Source organism: Mixophyes fleayi, chromosome 6 (genome assembly GCF_038048845.1).
Source record: "Mixophyes fleayi isolate aMixFle1 chromosome 6, aMixFle1.hap1, whole genome shotgun sequence".
Classification (NCBI taxonomy): domain Eukaryota; kingdom Metazoa; phylum Chordata; class Amphibia; order Anura; family Limnodynastidae; genus Mixophyes; species Mixophyes fleayi.
Window position 1 is genome coordinate 122523357 of NC_134407.1, and position 22042 is coordinate 122545398.

At 42.6% G+C, this 22042-nt stretch overlaps 1 protein-coding gene across 1 annotated transcript in view; it reads right to left on the reverse strand.

Moving 5' to 3' along the window:
* Nucleotides 1-9134, reverse strand: part of LOC142161535 (glutathione S-transferase P 1-like) — a 33680-nt gene extending 24546 nt beyond the window's left edge. Inside the window, exons 1-2 of the mRNA XM_075217233.1 lie at nucleotides 9064-9134; nucleotides 3925-3960 (exon numbers count right to left, since the gene is read on the reverse strand). Coding sequence (XP_075073334.1) covers nucleotides 3925-3960; nucleotide 9064 — 37 coding nt within the window. The 5' untranslated portion in view covers nucleotides 9065-9134. The remainder of the gene's footprint in view (nucleotides 1-3924; nucleotides 3961-9063) is intronic.
* Nucleotides 9135-22042: the final 12908 nt, after the last annotated feature.

Here is a 22042-nt window from a genome sequence, read left to right on the forward strand (position 1 = left end):
AAATGCTTTGATTTGAATATGGGTGGAACTACGCAAAAGTTATCTGCTCCTTTAAACATGTAAATTATGACCAATTAGCGTTCTTGAATCAGGCCCTTAGTGCACCACCAACCGCCTGGATTTTTGAGGTACACTGTGGTTCTGACAGTGAAAGATCTGTGGTGTGCAGAGTGGTGAGTTGTAATAAGTTTACAGTTTCATATTCCTTTTATTTTTTGTGCTGTCACATTGCTGAGTATTAATCACTTGAGGGAAGGATATTGCCTTATTCCAAACAACGTGGTACAGGTAAATACAAGGGATTATGCCACTATTTCCAAATCCCTACCTATTTATTAATTATTATGCTAGGTGGGTACGGACGCACCCATCATAGGATTGGGGCCTCATTCCGGTTTTCCTTTTCCCATTTTTCCTGACAGCACTACCCTACCAATATTTTTAATGCCTTTCCAGTTTAGCCTGTTTTTTTGCATATTATTTTAAAATGTTAGAATGAGAGTTATAGTGCTGTTTAGCTCTCAGTTCAAGTTCCACTGAAAAGTAGCTCTTGTTATTTTATAAAGTATAATGTTTTTGTTTCCTCTATCTTTAATATATACGTATTACAAAATGGTTGTTACTTTTGGGGGAGACTTTATCTTAACCTACTACCCTGCCTGTTGCTAGGTCTATGCCCCCATGTGTATACAAAATTATAGCCCTGTTTAGTCTATATCCCAGCCTACTCATCTTTCCCTTGCTCAATAAGTATGGCTGACACCTTAAGTGTGGCAGGCCATTACCTTACCTCCTTCCCCTTTCCAACTCTCACTCTCCCTGCCCCTCTCCCCAAGGAGTGCCTTCTTCCAATACCTTACATACCTAGCGGGTATGTTTTTAATTTTCATGATCCACACATTTATATACTGTACATAAGAACACTAAAATAATTTTGTTTAATGCAAAGGGCTTGAACTCCCCAGAAACTTTCAAAACTCTTTTCTGTCTGAATCAGTGGTCAAAGTGGACAATTAGAAGTGGCGACATAGAAGAAGTGAATGGCGTTTGATCATTTAAAATTAATTTTAGGACCGACCAGCCTCCACTAAACATTAACCCATCCAAAAACCTGTTCTCAACATGCTCATAACAACTTTGGGGTCAGGAGGAGCACACTGTGCAAATCTGGTATCTCCAGCCTTTAGACTAGTCTTTTTCAACTTTTTCCAACTTTTCCATGGACCCAATCTACATGTTTATTATGTACATTCCTATATTCCTTCAACACACTTGATATAAAACATGGCTGCATCAGTGATGTCCTTCACAAAGGTACCGGGTTTGGGAATCATTGCTACTCATGCAAGGGCAGGGACATTTTCACACTGCTGAAAGATGATTAAATAATTTTTTACTTTGATTGTTCTCTCTAAATTTTTGGACAGCCGAAATTTTGCCAGAGAGAGGTGCAAGGAGAGCAGAGAGATCCTTCTCACCTGGCTGCCGAAAATGGGATGCTTTTACCAAAAGGTCACACTGCAAAATATCCACCAATTGCCTTATAGATTTTTACAAATTCTCCTACAGTTCCACTGATGGGTGAGTCATAGGACTGAACAACATAGGTCCAACCCCATTGGGATGTGTGTGTTATTGTAGCCCCATCAGACAAGGTGTAATCTCTAGCCTCTATAGCCTGCTCCATACATATATACTATCAATAATATACACTAGCTGGATTGGGAAGGGACTCCTCACAGTTGAAGAAGACATGTGGAACAGAATTTGGTGTAAAGTAGTCAAACCCTAGCAAAGGAACATTATACAACATTCATACCAGGTCGTACATTCCTCTCCTTATGCTGACATGGAAGTGGACATAGTAGAGATTGTATTTATATATGATGGCAGGTCTTCAAGAGCTTACACTTTTGGAATGAAATACATAGAATGCTTACGTCAGGTATTTAGAACAATGTCCATAAATATATTAATATAGTTTGATGTGTAACATCACAGTAAGTCACCAAACATTGTCCTCTTGTTGTTGTTCTGGACAAATGAGCAAAATAATAATTATATATCATGCTTGCCAACTAGAGGGGGCGTGACTGGAGGGTGGGAGGGGGCGGGGCGAGGAAAATCGCGTCATTTTGGCCCCGCCCCCTGCGACACCATCATTTTGGCCCCGCCGTCCAAAATGGCGTGAATCACAGAGAATCGCGTCATTTGACGTGATTCTCGGTGAAAACCTGGGATGCGGGAGAAATGCCAGCTCACCCGGGAGCCCGGGAGACTGACCCGAATTTCTGGATTCTCCCGGACTTTCCGGGAGAGTTGGCAAGTATGTTATATATATATATATAGAGAGAGAGAGAGAGAGAGAGAGAGAGCGCATTTGGAAATAAATTTGAGTTTTAGATAATAAGCAAAAGATATCGAGAGATTGATGATACAGCCCAACCCCAGGGGAGGGCCGGCAAATTTAAGCCCAGGGGGCAAGACTGAACTCAGCAGCCTATTAGAAACATTCTAAAGGAAAATAAATGCAGGTGGCCCAGTGACCCAGCCCAAGTTAACCCACTAAGGGACTGGCCCAGGGGGGAGATGCCCTCTTGCCACCCAACCCAGCTTGCCACTGCCCTCCCCCCCAGTCAAAGTGGATAGGTGTAATACTTTTCATGCTGTGGTACATTCACCCGTTTCTGGCCCAATATGGTAGGTTAGAATTATCAGCTGTGCCTGACACTTCTGTACATTCCAAAAGATGTGTAGGTTACATTTTCATATATTCTGTATTATAATCTCTGTTCAAGCACCATGCATGGGTGTAGTCTATGTCTGGAATGCCAGTAGCACAACCTTGTCACATGTGCTCTAGTTTATAATGTTAAGGAATTAAGCATTCTACCCCCCATTGACATTCATGAATACAACTATTAAGTGATCAGCAAACGCTATCAAAAATCGATCAGTAAGATACAGCTTAAGAAGACACAAGACCAGTGAAAAGTAGAGGTACAGTAATAAAATAATAATTTAATGAAATTGGCTCAGGACATAAAATCCACCCAGACTTCTTTTAAGGTCCCAAAAAAGGTGAAACAACCTATTCCCGATTGTAATAGTAATTCGGGTTAACCTAAAGGAAACATAAGTATTCTGAATTGAAGATTTTGGGTAAAAAATGGAAATGAATTACCAATTATCAAATTGTGGTTTAATTTAGTATATAATGACATGTGCAAGATACATATATCATGAAAAGTGTGTATTTTTACTCCTTTTGTGTGATCAGGAGTGGACTTGTAATTTAGCACACTCTGTACACCTAGGGCTTAATTTAGAGTCGGACGCAATGTGCGTCTAAGACTTACATGAAAGAGCACGAGTGAAGGCTATTACGAGTGGAATGCAACCCCAGTTGCATCCCACTCGTAATACTCTACCAAGCTGAAACCAGTTCCTGCAGCTAGCTGAGTACTTGCACCACCTAATTCCTGCCGCACTTTTTCAGTCTTGTTTGATGTGTGTTCCTTCTGTGTCTTGATCCGACTAGGGTAGTTTTTGCAGGTAGACGCCCATAATATCTGATTTATTCACGGTCACGCCTACATAACTCTGTGTTTCACCCTTTCCCTTGCACTGATTCGCAAGCTGTCACAGTGTACACTGCATCTGAAAAGCAGACAGAACTGCAGGGAACTGTTGCTTACTGCGCATGCTCAGTCAGTGGAAATGTGCAGGATGTGCCTGAAATGGACTTTGCGTCCAACTCTAAATGAGGCCCCTATTGCTTAACTTAGCTTCTAAATTAAGATTTGGACACTATATGTTTTCTCCCCAGTGTATCATCCCTACAGCAATAACCGTATGAGAATCCTGTGTTTAGAGAGAGCATGGGAGAAGAATTAGTGATGCAATTCATGAAGTGACACTTACCTCTGAATGGGAAATAGGTCAATGTGTATCCAGACACTAAAAATAAAGAAAATCACTGTAGTTTATTGGAAAGTAAATATATTAAAAGTAAAGATAAACTATTATGTTTATATCAATATCTAAGTTCATCTAGTACAGTGGTTTAAGTAGTTAAGATGGGTTCAACTTTAAGTAATAGATACATCGACATGGCAACACTGCCACTGATTAAAGACATACTTGCCAACTCTCCCGGATTGTCCGGGAGACTCCCGCATTTTGCGAGAGTCTCCCGGACGAGTGTGGCAATCTCCCTGATAGGACGTGGGAAAAATTCAGTTTAAACGCCGCGATTCACCCGGAATCGCGGCGTTTAGCTCCGCCCCCGCTGTAAAATGACGCGATTTGCGTCATTCCGTCACGGGGGCGAGGCCAAAATTACGTGATTTCGCCGCCCCGCCCCCTGCACGCCCACGTCCCAGCCGGCATCTCTTGGAAATAGAAAAAGAAATGTTGGCAAGTATGATTAAAGAGGTTTAAAGTTTACTTAAATTTGAACTCTGATAGGGATGAATTCTGATACAGGGTCTGTGATAAAGAATGGTGAAAGGTGGTAGAAGATTTGATAGGAACAAAGAATACAACCAGAAAGTACAGAAATAACATTTTGATAGATAGAAGATAAGAAGAAGGAATTTGTGAATAAGATGGATGGTAAGTTACTAAAAATATTGGAGTAAAGACTGTGAAAGAATAGTCTTTGGGGAGAGAACAATCTTAGAAGTGCAATTGAGAACTGACTATAGAGGGGAAATGTAAGAGGCAGTCAGGCTTTATAAAAAAAGTCATTAAGTAAACAAATTACACATTTCACAGATAATTACAGTGCTAGCTATTGTTACGAGCCGCGGCTGTGTCCATAGCCACCGCGCCTCGCTCTCCTCTGGGCCCGGGGTTCCGGCTGTTTTCTTGACGACCGGGACGTCACTTCGGGTTTCCAGTCCGACAGTTGCCAAGGCAGCGGTCGGTGCCGGGCTATCAAACGCCGCGTCTCGACGGGGAGATTACCCGGGCGCGTGCATGTTAGTAAATAATTTGGAAAAAGTCACATGATGGTAAGCCATTAGTGGGCGTTTCCACTTCCAGGCATATGCTATCATTAGTTTGAATAGTTGATCTAGATATTGTTTAGACACATCAATTTTGGGAGAATGATCATTTTAAAGGTGGCAATACGACCCGCCCAGGAGACCTCGTAATTGATCCAGCTCTCAATTAGTGTAGTAAGATGCGTAAAGATATTAATGGGGAGAGCCTCCGATTTAGTGATATTGAGTTTATAAAAGAGGCAGTACTATAGCGATCTAAAATAAGTTAAAGGGCCACCAACGAGGTCCCCAGACTGGTAACAAATAAGAACACATCATCCACAAACAAACATAATTTATGAAGGGATGAGTGAAGAGAGATCCCCGGGAAGTCGGGCACTGATCTGATTGTTTGGGCCAGGGGTGCAATAGCAAGTGCAAACATCAGAGGGGATAGAGGGCAGCCCTGCCTAGTACCATTTGAGATGGAAAAGGGAAAAGATAAAAAAAAACATTACTAAAAACTCTAGCTGTTGGACCTTGGTAGAGAGTTAAAATAGAATGTAGAATATCACCCTGAAGGCCGAACTTTACTAAGACTTCTTTCATATATAGCCAATGAAGCCAATCAAATTATTTTTCTGCATCTAAAGATAACAGAACCAGTTCTGTTGCGGAATCTTGTATTAAATCTATCACATTTAAAATACATCTGTAAGGTGGCTAGTCCCTCCCCGGGAACAGCCACCTTCCATATTGGCCGCGGATCCTTCTGATCCGCCCCCTCTCCCACTCAGTGATAGGCCCAACATTAGGCCTATCACTGAGAGCTCTTGTGTCACATGGGACATGCACCACATGACAGGTGCCGTGCCATGTGTGAAGTGCTGTAGACAGCGCGCGGCGCAGATGGAACAAGGTAAGTGATAATTGTGTGTGTGGGGTCAGCATATGAATGTAGTGTGTATAAGGGGACTGCATATGAATGCAGTGTGTGTGTGTGTGTGTGTGTGTGTGTGTCAGCATATGAATGCAGTGTGTGTGTGTCAGCATATGAATGCAGTGTGTGTGTGGGGGGGGCAGTAAATGAATGCAGTGTGTTTGTCATACTTGCCTACTTTTGCAGGCAGCTTTCCAGGAAGGGGTCCGTCGGAGGGCTCTCGGGAGTCCGGGAGAACTCCTAAAAATGCGGGAGTCTCCCGGACATTCCGGGAGAGTAGGCAACTATGGTGTGTGTGTGTGGGGGGGCCAGTAAATAAATGCAGTGTGTGGGGGCCAGTAAATGAATGCAGTGTGCGTGTGTGGGGCCAGTAAATTAATACATTATGTGTGTGGGGGCCAGTAGATGAATGCAGTGTGTGTGGGCCAGTAAATGAATGCAGTGTGTGTGCGTGGGGGCCAGGAAATAAATGCAGTGTGTGTGCGTGGGGACCAGGAAATAAATGCAGTGTGTGTGCGAGGGGGGGGGGGCAGGAAATGAATGTAGTGTGTGTGCGTGGGGAGGACAGTAAATGAATGTAGTGTGGGGAGGCAGTAAATGAATGTAGTGAGTGAGTGTGCGTGTGTGGGGGCCAGCAAATGAATATAGTGTGTGTGTGTGGGGACCAGTAAATGAATGCAGTGTGTGTGTGTGTGGGCCAGTAAATGAATGCAGTGTGTGTGTGTGGGAGCCAGTAAATGAATGTCGTGTGTGGGGGCCAGTAAATTAATGCAGTGTGTGGGGGCCAGTAAATGAATGCAGTGTGTGTGTGTGTGTGGGGGGGGGGGTCTGTAAATGAATGCAGTGTGTGTGCGTGGGGGCCAGGAAATGAATGCAGTGTGTTTGCATGGGGGCCAGAAAATGTAAGCAGTGTGTGTGCGTGGGGAGGCCAGTAAATGACTGTAATGTGTGTGCGTGGGGGGCCCAGTAAATGAATGTAGTGTGTGTGTATGTGTGTGGGGGCCAGCAAATGAATGTAGTGTGTGTGTGTGGGGGGGGGGGGGGCAGCAAATGAATGCCTTCTTTGCGATGCTGCAGCTCTGCCTCCCAGACTCTGATAGGCTGGGAGCGTGCCCGGTGCGGTGACGTCATCAACGTGCTCCGCACTCCCAGTGTATCAGTGACCGGGAGGCAGAGCTACAGCATAGCAGAGGAGAAGGCAAGTTAATGAGCTACTATTTTTTGGAGGGGGGGAGAGCCCGGGGGACCTGGGGGACCATAATTGTGGAGCTTAGGGGACCTGATCTGTGGAGGGAGAGGGGAAGAGGGGGACCTTATCTGTGGAGGGAAGGAGGGAGGGAGGGGGAAATAGGGGGACCTTATCTGTGGAGGGAGATGGGGGGAAGAGGGGGACCTTATCTGTGGACAACTGTCCTGAATCTGGTGGGACAGTCCCGAATTTGGGTGACTGTTTCGCTTAAGACAGTTGAGAGGTATGTCCCGCTTCACCGTGTACTGCTCATGAAGGCAGAACTGTGTGCACCTAACAGTAGTGCACACAGTATTGCCTGTGTATTTGTACAAAATGATAAACATGCTACATCATAGGGGGTTACCCTGTCTAAAGTGCCCAGGCCCCAGCCTTAATTCAGCTCTGGGCCTGGGCATAAAAATATATATATGTGGATTAAGCAACACTAAAATAGCCTCTTTTTATATAGATAAATATATATTGTACCAAAAACCACCCTTTAAGGATGTGCCGCTACTTATGGGCCAGTGCTGTGTGCTTGCCCCCCGGGCTAAAGTCTGCAAGCCCTCCCCTGCTGACCTCGGCCTGCTACTGATCACCCGCTCCAGTCTGGGCTAGCGCCTCCGGTTCCATTTGTGCTATAGCCACCATTGATGAGATTTTACTACTCTGAGCTTAAGACCTGGGGGCATCTGAGTAACTGTGAGCATATAAAGCTCTACGGGAAAAGCGGCTGCTAAAGGTGAAGACCTCTACTCTAATCTGTTCTAAAAGCTCATCTTGGTGGTCATGAGCCCTAACAGTTATATTATTGTTACATTTGTATTAAGTCAGTGTTCACGTAGAAATTGCCCTAGGAAAGTCACTGTATTTAACTGTCAGAGTCGTAACTTAAAATTTTAGCACCTGGGGCGAGAAACAAAAATACCGCCTCCATAGCCCTTAATTTTAACCAAATTAAGCTAAAATATTCATAAACTGCACTCCCCTGTAGCGTTGCGCCCTGGGCAGACGCTACTATTGTATAGTCCTAGTTACAGTGCTGTCAATTGTATCCCTGGAATGATTTTCTGTGTAGACTAGCACCTGTATAACTAGGATGATTGAAGTCAAATGATCTAATGAGGTGTCCCAGAAAAGTGTATAAAGGGAGAACAGTATAAGTCACAGTACAAAGCCTTGAATTATCACACAGATAACAGTTTAACACATTGATCTTTCCAAACAGCAATTAAAGCAGACAATAGAAATGAATACAACACACTTGCAAAAAGTAGAGGTCACAGTACAAAGCATTAAAATACCATACAGCTTTATATATGTTTATATATGAAGACCATTGATCTTTCCAAAATGCACTGTTAAAGCAAAGATCATTTTAGAGCAATGCTGTCCCTGCAATAATCACACAACCTGCATCTGCACATGCATATCTCCCAACTGTCCTGTTTTCAGTGACAGATTTGAGGGGACTGTCCGGTTGTATAGCTGATCAGGACTATTGTCCCAGTTCGAGGACAGTTTGATGCTGTAAGCCACTAATGAGTGCCGCTTGCAGCTGTCTCGGGTGCGTGCAGCATTTAAATAGTGTTTTTTAAGTGAGGGTAAGGTGGTTTGTGGTGCTTCGGTAGCACCCCATAAGGTGGCGTGATGTGGCCAAGTCCCGTGCACATATCACATGCATTTTTTTACCTTTCATTGTTCAAGTTTGGAGAAAGGGTATAGTCATAGTAAAGGCATGATTAGTTAAAACACCTGTGTGTTTCAGTGGCACTCATGGTTTACAAAGTAAAACAGAGAGTTCATTGATTGTTTTTCTTAAAGTTGTATCATAAGAAAAGATAAAACAGCACCCAAACCTTGTGCCTTCATATTAAGTGTGAGATTTCCTTTGCACTTACTTGTTACGATGGATGTGTTCTCTCCTGGCACTTGTTTGTATCACCTGTGCTCAGTGTCCTTGTTACAGGTTTATATAGATAGTAACTTCTGCTGAGTCACAATGAGAGCAACACAGCCCATAATGGGAGTTGGAAACATTTAGTGAGGCAGGTAAAGGTTAGATGCAGTTATGGTAATATAAAGAAGGACAGAGACTTGGTGACGTGAAGAATGAAAGGAATGCATACCAAATGGACACAAATTCAGCACTCTTCTCTCTTTTTATTAAGTAATATATTTTTTTAATTAGCTATAAAGAGCATATGTAAAGAGTATAATCTAATGCAGTGGGAACCTTCACCCCCAGCTCCTTCCTGCCTTATTGTCAGATTTGTTTGTTATAGCTTGTAAAATGTGTTTAAAATTTCTGCTGATGTGTTATTACAAATAGACATCTCTTTATTTGATTAAATGTTTTATTTTAATTTATTACTGAGATTAAATGTAATGTACGTTTTTTTTGAAGGATAAATATTCGCATCACGCGGCAACCAAAGTGTTTCAGGTTGCCGATCACTGATCTAATAGCTAACAGAAAGATTCATGGTAACAGTACAGAAGAGTTATTTTCTTTAAATCAATCAATTAATCTTGTATTACTATTCAAATAAATAAAGTTATTTAAAAACGATGGGCCTGAGTTGAACAGACACTAGGCTGCTACTGTACAAATCAGCCACAGCCCTTCTTTTTCAAGGCAGCTATATACCATCCATACAGGGCCGGTGCTAGGGTCTACGGCGCCCTAGGCATTTTTAAAAAAGCGGCGCCCCCCCTCCCGCAAAAATCGCCGCCCTCCTCCCTCCTCTCCTTACCTTGTCTCACCACCGCCGCCTCTCTGCTCCATCTCCTCCCCTCCACTCACTGACACTAGTAAGTGGAGGGGCGGAGACGGAGCAGAGAGGCGGCGGTGGTGACAAAATAGCCTCTTCCCCCCCTCCCCGTGCATCTGCATGCTGTGCGGCCGTGACAGGTATGGTCAGCGGTTGCCGCACAGTTTTAAAGTCTTTTAGTATTCTGTGGCGCCCTCCAGGCGCCCTCCAGAGCCCGGCACCCTAGGCAAGTGCCTAACCTTGCCTAATGGGAGCGCCGGGCCTGCATCCATACCATGCTCATCCTAGCCTTATCTAGCTATATAAGTAAAAAATAGGACCAATATCTATCTTCACTAGCATTAAATCATGTAGACTCAGACGGAAATCTGAAGCGGAAGTGTAGAATGTGCTTTTCTGTATTGTGCATTCGCTGTAAAAAGGATTATGTCTCAGTCTGCTCGCAGATCAGTCACTAATATGTCTCAGTCTCAGCGAGCAGAGAGGCAGAGCGGAGTAGGGAAGGGGGCGAGCTTGCATAGCTGGAATACAGAAGGGGCGTTCGCTACCCTCCTGCTGCAAGATCAATGCTTAAGCTGATGATGAACATGGACCTTGAATTTGCCCCAACCTCAAATTACGGGAAATCCCCTGGTTATAAATACACTAAGGGCTAGATTTACTAAGCTGCGGGTTTGAAAAAGTGGGGATGTTGCCTATAGCAACCAATCAGATTCTAGCTTTCATTTATTTATTACCTTCTACAAAATGACAGCTAGAATCTGATTGGTTGCTATAGGCAACATCCCCACTTTTTCAAGCTTAGTAAATCTAGCCCTAAGTGTGTATTCAGTATGGGAACTCTTAGCAGTGTTAGTCTAGTGGCGTATATGAGGTATGTGTTTCCCCAAGTGCCAGCATGCTCTGGCAGTCATGAGTATGCTGGCACTTGTAGTACTACAAACGCTTACATGCTCTACATCTTAATGGTGAATGCTAGGACTTGCAGTGCACCTTGGACAAAATAGCTAATTAATTCTAACTTTCATTTATTAAACCCACACCCACCACACTGGAGGTGTGGTAAAAGTTCTAGTGCTATTAGCATGGGGCTGGTAATTCCTAGAGATGGGTTCTGTATTTTTCTTGCTGACCTGAACCCTTCCTTCTAGTTTAGAACTATGGCAGTGGACCCCAGGCTGCATAGCCTAGTGCTGGTATTGGCAATTTTCGGGGGGACCCCATGCTATACCTGACCCCCCCTCCAGATGTTGACAATACCAGCCAAGGATGTCAGGACTAGGGCTAGTTTGACCTTTTGGGGTGTGGGACACTTGTTTTTTAATAAGATTATTTATTTCTGGGTCTTACGGTCCTTAGCATATCACACACTTTAACGTATGATAGGCTTTAAAAATATCTTACTGAAATGTAAGCATTTATGTTAAGATACGTGTGGCTCTGAATAGAAAGTAAAATAGGTGTTATGTTTTAAGCATAAATTGCGTCCATCTTTATAGAAGGCGCTGAGCTTTAGCATGTGATTCCCCTCATAGTTAAAGACATTAACACACATGGCAATGAGACAAGCACAATATTTTAATACGTGGACTTTAACTTTGCCTTTCATCAACATATTTATATTCCATGTATATACACATAATTGCCAACTGGGCCAAAATCCCAAGAACAGTCCCAGATTTTAAAGAGTCTTCCCTGAATTATCTGTTTTTGGAAATGTTCCATTTTTAAATGCTGACCAACTAATACTGTACAACTGTGTTGCCTATGCTATTAATAAAATAAACATCATCTGCACCTTGCTTAGTTCCCCAAGGGTGTACCTGTAGCAACTTGAGAAAACATAATAAAGCTTTAATAGCAGGTGGTGCTTAAGGCACTAAATACAGCAAATCAAAGTGTTCTAAAATATCGCTATCAATATCAACATTTTCTCACAGGAAAATGGGGTAGTTTTACAACTACTACTATTATAAAAAAATGATGATGATGATGATGACTGACGTCTCCAGAATGCAGCCGCAACATGATATGCTTAAATATCTTCAGTCTGCATTTAATGCACTATGGTCAGTTGTGCATATCTTAAGATGCATGTAATATGTAAATGCACCATTTTTGCCTCATGCATTTTACATGTACATTTTAAGTACAAATGCTTTCAACTCTATGAGGCCCATGGTTTGAATTTCCATTAGGGGATGTTATGTTTTCTTGAGTACTTTTCAGCTATAAAATGCATTAAGCTGTTTTTATGTATTTTTTTTTAAAAAAAGTAAAAAAATAAATATATATATATATATATATATATATATATATATATATATATATAAGTTTTGGCATTGTTTTTAGCAGTGAATTAACAGATTTTGTTATTTGCTGAATATAGGAGAACGTAGCTGTCTGATACTTGCTAAACCTGTCTTCCTATGGGTGTATTTCTCACTCTATGTTGTTTTCTCTGAGGACAATACCATCTGCCATTCTTTCTTTGTATTTCCGCTTGAATCTAGCTAACTCACTGTGAGCTTAGCAAAAATACAAATTTGCACAAGTTTAAATATACAAAACATGTATAATAAGCAACTATGACTGAACACTACTATTCAGTATAATAAGTAGTATTTATTTAGTAGTATTAGGGCCACAGTCGTCACGTGATTATTCTTCCTTATTTCTGTAATTAATTTATATTGCACCATGCTACTGTTCATTCTGGAGAAGCAGTCAGAACATGAGATATGTATAAGTAAGTATGAACTGTGTTCACTGAGAGGTACACGATACTTACCAACTTGATGGAACTGTCTTCCGGGAGCCTGCCGGCAGGGGCGTATCTAGACATTTGTCCTACTCGGGACGATTTTAGGGAGGGGCGGATTTAGGCCCCGCCCCCTTTCTGATGTCTAAGGCTGCCGGCGGCTGCACAGTATGTGCAGGTCCGTTCAGCAGCGGCAGTGTGCTGTCCCGCTGCTCTGATTGTGTTAAACACAATCAGAGCAGCCGGGCAGCACACTGTCATTGCTGAACGGACCTGCACAGCGTGCAGCTGTCGGCAACAAGCCCCCGCCCAGATCGCCCCCCCCCCCCCCTTTCCCCTGGGTCCGCCACCGCCTGCCGGGGGAGGGTGGCGGGGCGCCAAAAATCTCGTCAAATGCTGCGATTCACAGAGAATCGTGGCATTTTGGAGCAAATTCTACCCACTTCACTAGGAAGTGGGCAGAATTCAGGAGATTGCCATACTCTCCCGGGAGTCCAGGAGACTCTCCCAAGATGCGGGAGTCTCCCGGACATTCCGGGAGAGTTGGCAAGTATGGGGTACACACAATTTGAGCAGACCTCAAAACAGTGATCCATTGTTCAGTATATGTAATGCATTGTTTATACTTATTGGACTACTGGATGAACCACAAATAGCACAAACTGCATATAAGGTACAGGGCATCACTCAGTAAGGGTTAAGCCTGCCCAGAACCCTCTCTCATTAGGAAGCTGTTCAAAGCACTTCTTCATGTTCTTTAAATATTTAAATTGGACTATATATTGTATTTAATTATTGCAATGTGGTTAAGATGTTCTAAAGACCTATATACCCACCCATTAGGTGCGTTCCTGGCTGAAGTAACCTTTGCCCCTATTATCCTGGTATCCAGAAGACTCCAGCATAGGAACTGGGGAAGGTATTGTTAAATATGATTTATTGTTAAGGCCTCATGAAGCCTTTGTTCATCCATTTTTGTAACTTGCATAGATAAATTATTTGCTAAAAGAGGTTATTCATTTTCTGCAGAAATGCAGTTTTGCAAGATGTAAGCCCACGGCCTTGATGTTAAGCTGACATAGAGAATTCCTGTGAGAATGTAGCAAGATTTGTCTAAAGGAGTCATGCACAACAAGTGGGTTCATTATCAGCTTGTAGCTGCACCCATGACCTTGGATCCCTTCTTGGATTAAGAATAATTGGCACATCTGGGGGTAAATGTATGAACATGCGGGTTCTTCAACACCCGCGTGTTCAGCGTGTTCGGCGATTAAGTTTCAAGCGGCGCTGCATTGTAAAGGGAAACTTCCCTTTACAATGCAGCGCCGCTTGAAATTTAATCGCCATACACACTGAACACGCGGGTGTTGAAGAACCCGCATGTTCATACATTTACCCTCTGGCCTGAGAAAGGGTAGAAAGTTAAACACCTCAAGAATACATAAGATAGTTAATCTGCAGCGCATCCCATGGACTATTGTATGCTTATGACGTAGGATTCCTATATTCAGAAGGCTATAAAATCTTGTATTTTGTATTAATAAACAGAGAATATTTCATGCATACAGAACTTGGTCTGTGGCTATTCTCTCCAGCTGATTGAATCGATTCCAGATATACTTGACACCACAGGCAAACTCGGAACAGATTATTAGATCTTACAGTATATTAGCTGATGGACTGGGGACAGCAAGAGAGTTTAAGACAGGTTATGAACTGCCAGTGCAATGAAGCACCATGAAAAGAGAGGAATCCTTGGCCAAGCTTGATGGCATGTGCCTTCCGAAAGCATGGTGCTGCCTGGCTGGACTGCTGCTTTTTCTATGGTATATTCTGTTCTCCCCTTTGTGTATGTACAGCACTGCGCAGTATGAGATATGTGTTTTTGTTAAATATGAACATAGCCTTCGGAGCAATGAATGTTACAATTATTTCATTTGTATATTTGCATAGTAGGATTATTACCCACAACATAGTACCAGAGTCAAGGAAATAAGGCAGAGGTAAAGCCCGATAAATGTCGGTCTGGAGAGTAGTAATATCTGGTAGTCACTGTGACCACTCTTAGCCTATAGGATCAGGATAGTTGTCCATGGTTCACCATAGTGATAGGTCTATTCCGTGTCCATTGAGTATAGAAAAATGATTTCTCAATAAGGTCAGTATTGAAATCTTCCTGTGGAACCCTAAATTTATAAATTTCGTTCACGGCTATACTAAGATGCAAGCATGACAGTACTGCAGCAAGTCAGGAAAAAGGAAGGTACTGGTGGTGCCTGTACTGGCTGCAGCCACTAAGACTCAACACTACAACACTATTCCTGTCATATAATAGGGTCCTCCTCCTCCAACCAGTGGCCCATCCATTTCTCATGTCTATCTAAGATGAGTCTTGGATTGGCTGAAGGCTGAAGGAAATGGAATCAGCCAGATAATGTGAACAATGCTGTTGATATTGACTCATAAGGGGGAATTAAATCCCCCCCAAAGTAGCGCAGTGTTAAACCTATTGCCGTTATTACGTTAAAAATAACCCGGCTCTCTGCTCGCAGCTCAGGGAAGCTGCGAGCAAAAAGTCGGTGTTGAAACTACCATAATAACGGTATTTAAGAGCACTATTACCATAATAACAGTAATATTGTGCGCAGGCCGTGTTACTTTTTACAGTAACTTTTTGAGGTGGTGCCCAATGGTTAACCAGGATGAGCTGTGGGTTTTGAATTAAATTTAAATCTATCAAGGTGTGCATTTCTGTTGATTGTACCTAATTAATTACCTATCTTTTCTGGGGAATTATTAAAGAGTCTAATGCAATGTAAACTAATATTAAGCAGGATGTTATTTCTCTGTGGGGGTTTAGAAGAGGTCAGTGTTAAATTCTTCTATGTGTCAAGGATATCAGTAGTGAACTTGACTGTCTCATGGTTGAGACCATGCAAAACAATGTTTTTATGTAAGAAAAATTCAATATTCAGGATAAGATTATCTTCAAGTTCAGCTATGAAGATCATAGCATAATTTGGTACCATAGAACCGATCATGATTCCCTATAGCTCATCTCTTAGTTTAAAGTAATTTTTAGTGAGTACATATTCCAAAAGGAAAATCAATTTCTATGTTTAAAAAACAATATGGAGTCATCGCTCTGTAGCAAGAAGATATTGGAATCACTACGTTTTTGACGTTTTGCAAGTAGAGTTGCTTGTTTTCTACTACAATTTCCCTTCACTAGTGTCCACTTTCTTCACAAAAATAGAGTCCTCTTAAATTGAGTTTCTTAATCCAAGTCTCTCTGCTTGTGATAAAATAGGTTTAACTTTAGGTCTATAAATATTTCAGAACATGGGGCATTCCATGGACACATCACTCACAAACACACTTAAATAAGTGTTGACAACCTGTGGCTGTCAATTTTAGGGGGAAAATGCATTTTGAGTTTAAGCATTCTGCACATTCTACAAAGCTCTACAATGAACTACAGATAAGAATAAACTTGTATGAGAATAAATCCCACAATAGGATGAAATTGAAGATTTATATATAAATTTTGAGCATCCTTAAATCACAGACATTCTATGATGTTTGAAAGCTAAACAAACTTCTTCAGTCCCACCGGCAGCCTGGAATCTTTCTATATTTAAGTGACGGCCTGCCAAGTATTTTGGTAATGGGGTCTAAAAGATTTCCCCTAAAGGATTGATTTTTAGTGTATATTGAAGGTATTGTGGAGATAGCATTAGAGAAAGTTTTGTATATAAACATGCCTTGTGTTGTTTTCAACAGTGGAGAACTGCTTGTGGACAGCAGATGCGCTGTCCACAACTACCTCAGTAGTTGCCTCCTTTGATTAGCTTCCACTGCGGCAGCTGACCAGTGAACAGCTCAACCCACAGAGGACGCAAGCCACTGTTCTGAGGAAATGAGGTTGAAAAAAGACTAAAGTGGGCTGCTGATCGGCCAAAAGCGACAGTGAAAAAAACAACAACAGGCAGTCCTGTCTCCTGATGAATATTCACCTGTGATTCGCAGCCACCTGCTCAGGATCTGACTTATTCTCTGCATTATTATAAAGCAGAAAATAAGACTGAATGTGAGATGCCGACTTCTGTATCACGCAACCTCATCTGCTTAATGGCAGGAGTTCACACAGCAGTAATTTCCAGAGCTCAAGTGGAATCTCATTTCTTAGCCAGTGGTGGATCCAGAGGGGGACAATGGGGCAATCAACCCCCCCCCCAAAGACTATTCACCCTGTGCCCCCACCTCTCCTGTGTCCAATTATCTTTCCTTTGTGTCCCTCCCCCTCTCACTCATTTCTCTCTTATATCTTCCATGTTACCCTGTATCTTTTCCTTGTTTGTTTCCTTTTACTATTCCTATATACCCTTATCTTCATTGCCGGTATCCCCCTCTCTCCCTCCCTACCTGCTCTTTCCTGTGTTTCACCTATTGCATCTCTCACTCCTCCCTTGCTTCTTGATCCTCTCTATCTATCCCTATACCTGGTTCTATTATTCCCTCTAACGAGTGAATTCACACCTTTCTCCCTCCATCATCACACATCACATCCTCCTTCATCACACTGTACCTTCTCCTCCATCATACTGTGTCCCCTCCTTCATCACACTTTTGCCCCTTCATCACTGTGCCCCCTCCTCCATCACACTATGCTCCCTTCTCCATCACACTGTGCCCCTTCCTCCATCACACTTTTACCCCCTTCATCACACTGTGCCCCCTCCCAAATCATTTCATGCCCCCTTCTTCATCACATCATGGCCCCTTCATTACTCTCCTGCCCCCTTCATCACTGTGCTCCCTTCAGTACACTGCTGCCACCTCCGTGTTTTACTTACCTTTCTATGCCCTTTTTTTCTTCTGTTTTCTTCACTTCCTCTTGTGTCTTTTTTTCTTTAGTGTGCTGGCTGGGATGACATCACGCTCGACAGTGTGTGAGCATGGCGGAGGAGAGTGGGTGGAAGGTGTCGGGTGCAGCCATCAACACCTAATAGGTAATTACAGGGCCAGTGGACAAGCGTTCCGCAAGCGCTGTCTGCCTGCGAGGAAGTGGGGCGAATAAGTGTCGGTATGTCATACCAGCACATACTGCCCCACTACAAGCACTGCTCTTGATGAAGCTGTAATGTTGAGGAGTGTTTTCCTGTGTACTTGTTTGTGGCCATCTTATGCTCTCCTGCTGAATACAATATGTTTACTGACTTATGGCTTTTCAGTAAGCCCCAACTACATTCTTCTATAACCACTGCTGCATCCACAAGTGGATTCCCTTTTTGTAAACGTAATACAGTATTAATATATGGGAATTATTGCACAAACATGTGTATCATGCCTTGTAGAACCATTGTACCCTGATCTTTGGCCACCTTTCTGTACAAGGCTTAAATTTATTGCATGGAGACAAAAGCTAATCATATATAGTGAGTTAAATTTTATACAGAATATATGGTTACCTACCAATGCCCACTCCATAGCATCATGAGAGCAGAGAATATCTCTTCCTTGTCACACTAATGTCAATTTTAAGGAGCTATTGGCTCATATCACTGAGTGACTGTATGGGTAACCTGAATTTAACTAGTTCCAAGTAGAGATGAGCGGGCTCGGATTTCGCTAATCCGAGCCCACCCGAACAGTGCGGATCCGACGGGATCCGAGCACTGTTCGGGAACTTCCGGGCGCCAAATGAAGCCAAACCGAGGCTATGACATTCAAGTCTCGCGTCGGATCTCGCGAGACTCGGATCTCATAAATGCCCCGCTCGCGGCCGCCATCTTCATTCTCCCTGTGGTTAGTGAAGAGGGAGGTTGATGTGCTCTGTCCTGCTGATAACTTTACTAAAGTGGTGCTTTGTCCTGCTGAGTGCATTAGTACTTTGTCCAGTGCTCTGTCCTGCTGATTTATTTAGTCAAGTGGTGCTTTGTCCTGCTGAGTGCAGTAGTACTTTTTCCAGTGCTCTGTCCTGCTGATTCCAGTGGTGATTTGGCCAGTGTCTGTGCTGCTGAGTCCAGTGGTGCTTTTGTTCTGTATTTGTTTCTGATAAGTCCATAGCAATTTGTTAATCAGCCAAAAATCTTTAAAAAAAAAAAAAATCTCTAAAAAATATTAAAAAAAAAAGATTAAAAAAATATAAAAAAATAATTGAAAAAGTATAAAAAATATTATAGAGCAATATATTCTTGCAGTCCAAAAAAAGAGGACCTGCCATTTCTATTACTACGTTCATTATTTCTGTAGTTCCAAAAAATAGGAACTGCCAGTTCTATTACTACGTTCATTGTTTGTGTAGTTCCCAAAAAGAGGAACTGCCATTTCTATTACTACGTTCATTATTTCTGTAGTTCCCAAAAATAGGAACTGCCAGTTCTATTACTACGGTCATTGTTTCAGTAGCTGAGGAGGAACTTGACGAGGAGGATGCTGATGTGGTTATCATAAATGAGCCACCAGGGGGAAAAACAGTTGTTGTCCATGGGATGAAAAAGCCCATCGTCATGCCTGGTCAGAAGACCAAAAAATCCATCTCTTCTGTCTGGAGTTATTTTTATCCGAATCCGGACAACAAATATATGGCCATATGTAGTTTATGTAAAGCTCAAATAAGCAGGGGTAAGAATCTTGGCCACCTAGGGACATCCTCACTTATACGTCACCTGAAGAACCTTCATAATTCAGTGTTTAGTTCAGGACCTGTGGCTAGGACCAACAGCAGTCCAGGGACACCTAAATCCCTTGGTCCTGTTGGATACATACCACCAACACCCTCCTCGTCAACTTCCTCCATGATCTCCATCAGATTTAGTCCTGCAGGCCATGTCACCAGCCAGACTGAGTCCTCTTCAATACGGGATTCATCTGAGGAATCCTGCAGCGGTACGCCTACTACTGCCACTGCTGCTGTTGCTGCTGGTAGTCGGTCATCTTCCCAGAGGGGAAGTCGTAAGACCGCTACGTCTTTCACCAAACAGTTGACCGTCCAACAGTCGTTTGCCCTGAGCACAAAGTACGACAGTAGTCACCCTATAGCAAAGCGGATAACTGCGGCGGTAACTGCTATGTTGGTGTTAGACGTGCATCCGGTGTCCGCCATCTGTGCAGTGGAATTTAGACCAGTTGGAGGAGGTAGGAGCAGACATCTGTGCAGTGGAAATCAGACCAGTTAGAGAAGGTATTGTGGCCCCGGTACCAAATTGGGTACCGGGGCCACTCCACTACGCAGTCCAGATAGCTGCGTATCAGATATTAAACTACATTCAGTGTTGGGGCCAAATCCAAAAATAATTAAAATGCACTGTCATGATCGAAAACAAGAGGTATTGACACGCTAGAACTCCACCCTCTATATGCTGCAGAGGATGGAGGAGCAGCCATATGTGCAGTGGAATTGAGACCAGTTGGAGGAGGTATTGTGGCCCCGGTACCAAATTGGGTACCGGGGCCACTCCACTACGCAGTCCAGAAAGCTACCTCGGTGCAACGTTTTGGACTAAAAACAATATTGTGAGGTGGGAGGTGTTCAGAATAGACTGGAAATTAGTGGAAATGATTGTTATTGAATGTTATTGAGGTTAATAATAGCGTAGGAGTGGAAAAAAAACAAAAAAACTGGATTTTAGTGCTTTTTATGCTTTTTTAAAAATAATTCAGAACCCAAAACCCTAAATCAGAACCAAAACCTTTTGTCAGGTGTTTTGGCAAAACAAATCAGAACCCAAAACCTCAAGCTAATCAGAACCCAAAACCCAAAACACTAAAAGTGGCCGGTGCACACCCCTAGTTCCAAGTGATGTTCCCAGGTCACAATAAGTTAAGCAAAGTGGTCCGCATAATGTCAAAAGAAGTAAATGGATCTAAATTGCCATCATACTGAGGGAATTCTTTCTTGAGTTCCAACAAGGTCTTTGTCCTTTCATATCATTTCCTTGGAGATTTTGATTTAAAGATATCAAATCAATTTTACAATTGTAGCCTGGCCCTGAGATAGGAGTGAAGTCTATTACTTCTCATAGATTTCTATGCTCATGTGCATGACTACCAATAGTAACAAGCTCAGTAATATATCTCCTATGACCACTATCCAGGGAAGTTTAGGGATAGTCAAACTTTACAAACCATTGGATGCACGTGGCAATTAACAGTGCAATACTGTGGAATAAATGTCCACTGATCATCCCTAGGAATAGGTGGTGTTACATGAGTCTCAAACCAGATAAATCTGTTTGGTATCCAGTTGCTTTTCCACCTAACATATTATGTACATAGATCTGTATTGTGGGCACAGATGCTGCAGTATCTGCCCATGAATTGTGTTTTTTAGGCAAAATACAGTTTTAGACAGATCAAAAATCTTCTCCAGTCTGCCCCTGCCACTACCATAATTTACTCCCCCCCCCCCTTCCTCTAAACCTCTTCCCCAATTTCTGATCCTTGATAAATGTAAGCATCAGCTCATTATTATCTGACTATTATCTTCTTTGTTTGCCTAGTTTACTATGCTTTACAATTTACGGAATGTGTACCTTGCCTTCAGTAATGTTGTTATCTAAGAACACTTGTCAATGGCTTCAATAAACAATCTTTGCATGTTCATGATCATTTGGCATCAACATTCAATTCTACTTTACCCGGGCTAGCTGGTGGCTACGGACAAGTGAGACCAGAGGGCCCCCACCCCTAATACTCAGGTGTTCAACAAAGGTTATGTGTGGAGTGGACACTAGTGGTGGTGCAGTGCAAACGTATATACATTTTGGGTGCCAGACCATCTCAAAGATAAATAAATAAATGTACATTTTATTTGCTACGCCTTCTCCTACTGCACACAAACTTAATGGTTTTAATAAAACTCTGTTCCATTAATGCCAAATCCTAAAACACAAACTTAACAGATGTAAAACAGTTTTGGCACTTCACATACTTGGTGTGTCTGGGTTCAGTAGTTCAACAGCATATGGTCATAATTCTTCATATGTACTGTACAGGCATACAGTTGGCATATGTTAAAGGGTCTTGCACTCTTCCACTTAGACTATCCCAATATCCAAAGACTCTCCTCCATATGTGTACACCCTCCTTTACACCATGGACCCTCTTCCACAACTTATAGCCATGTTGCCTAAGTGCAGCAACCCCCCCCCCCCCCACATTCACAGTATAGGGGCACTTTTCAAGGGGACCCTTCTAATACTGCTGTACTGACAATCATCTCCCACACCCAGGGACTCTCTCTCCTACAGTGAGGGTCATGCAGGCTCCTCCTCTTACATCCTTCCCAAAATCCAGGGACTTTCCTACTGCAGCCACACTGCTTTACACAGCACTCTACTT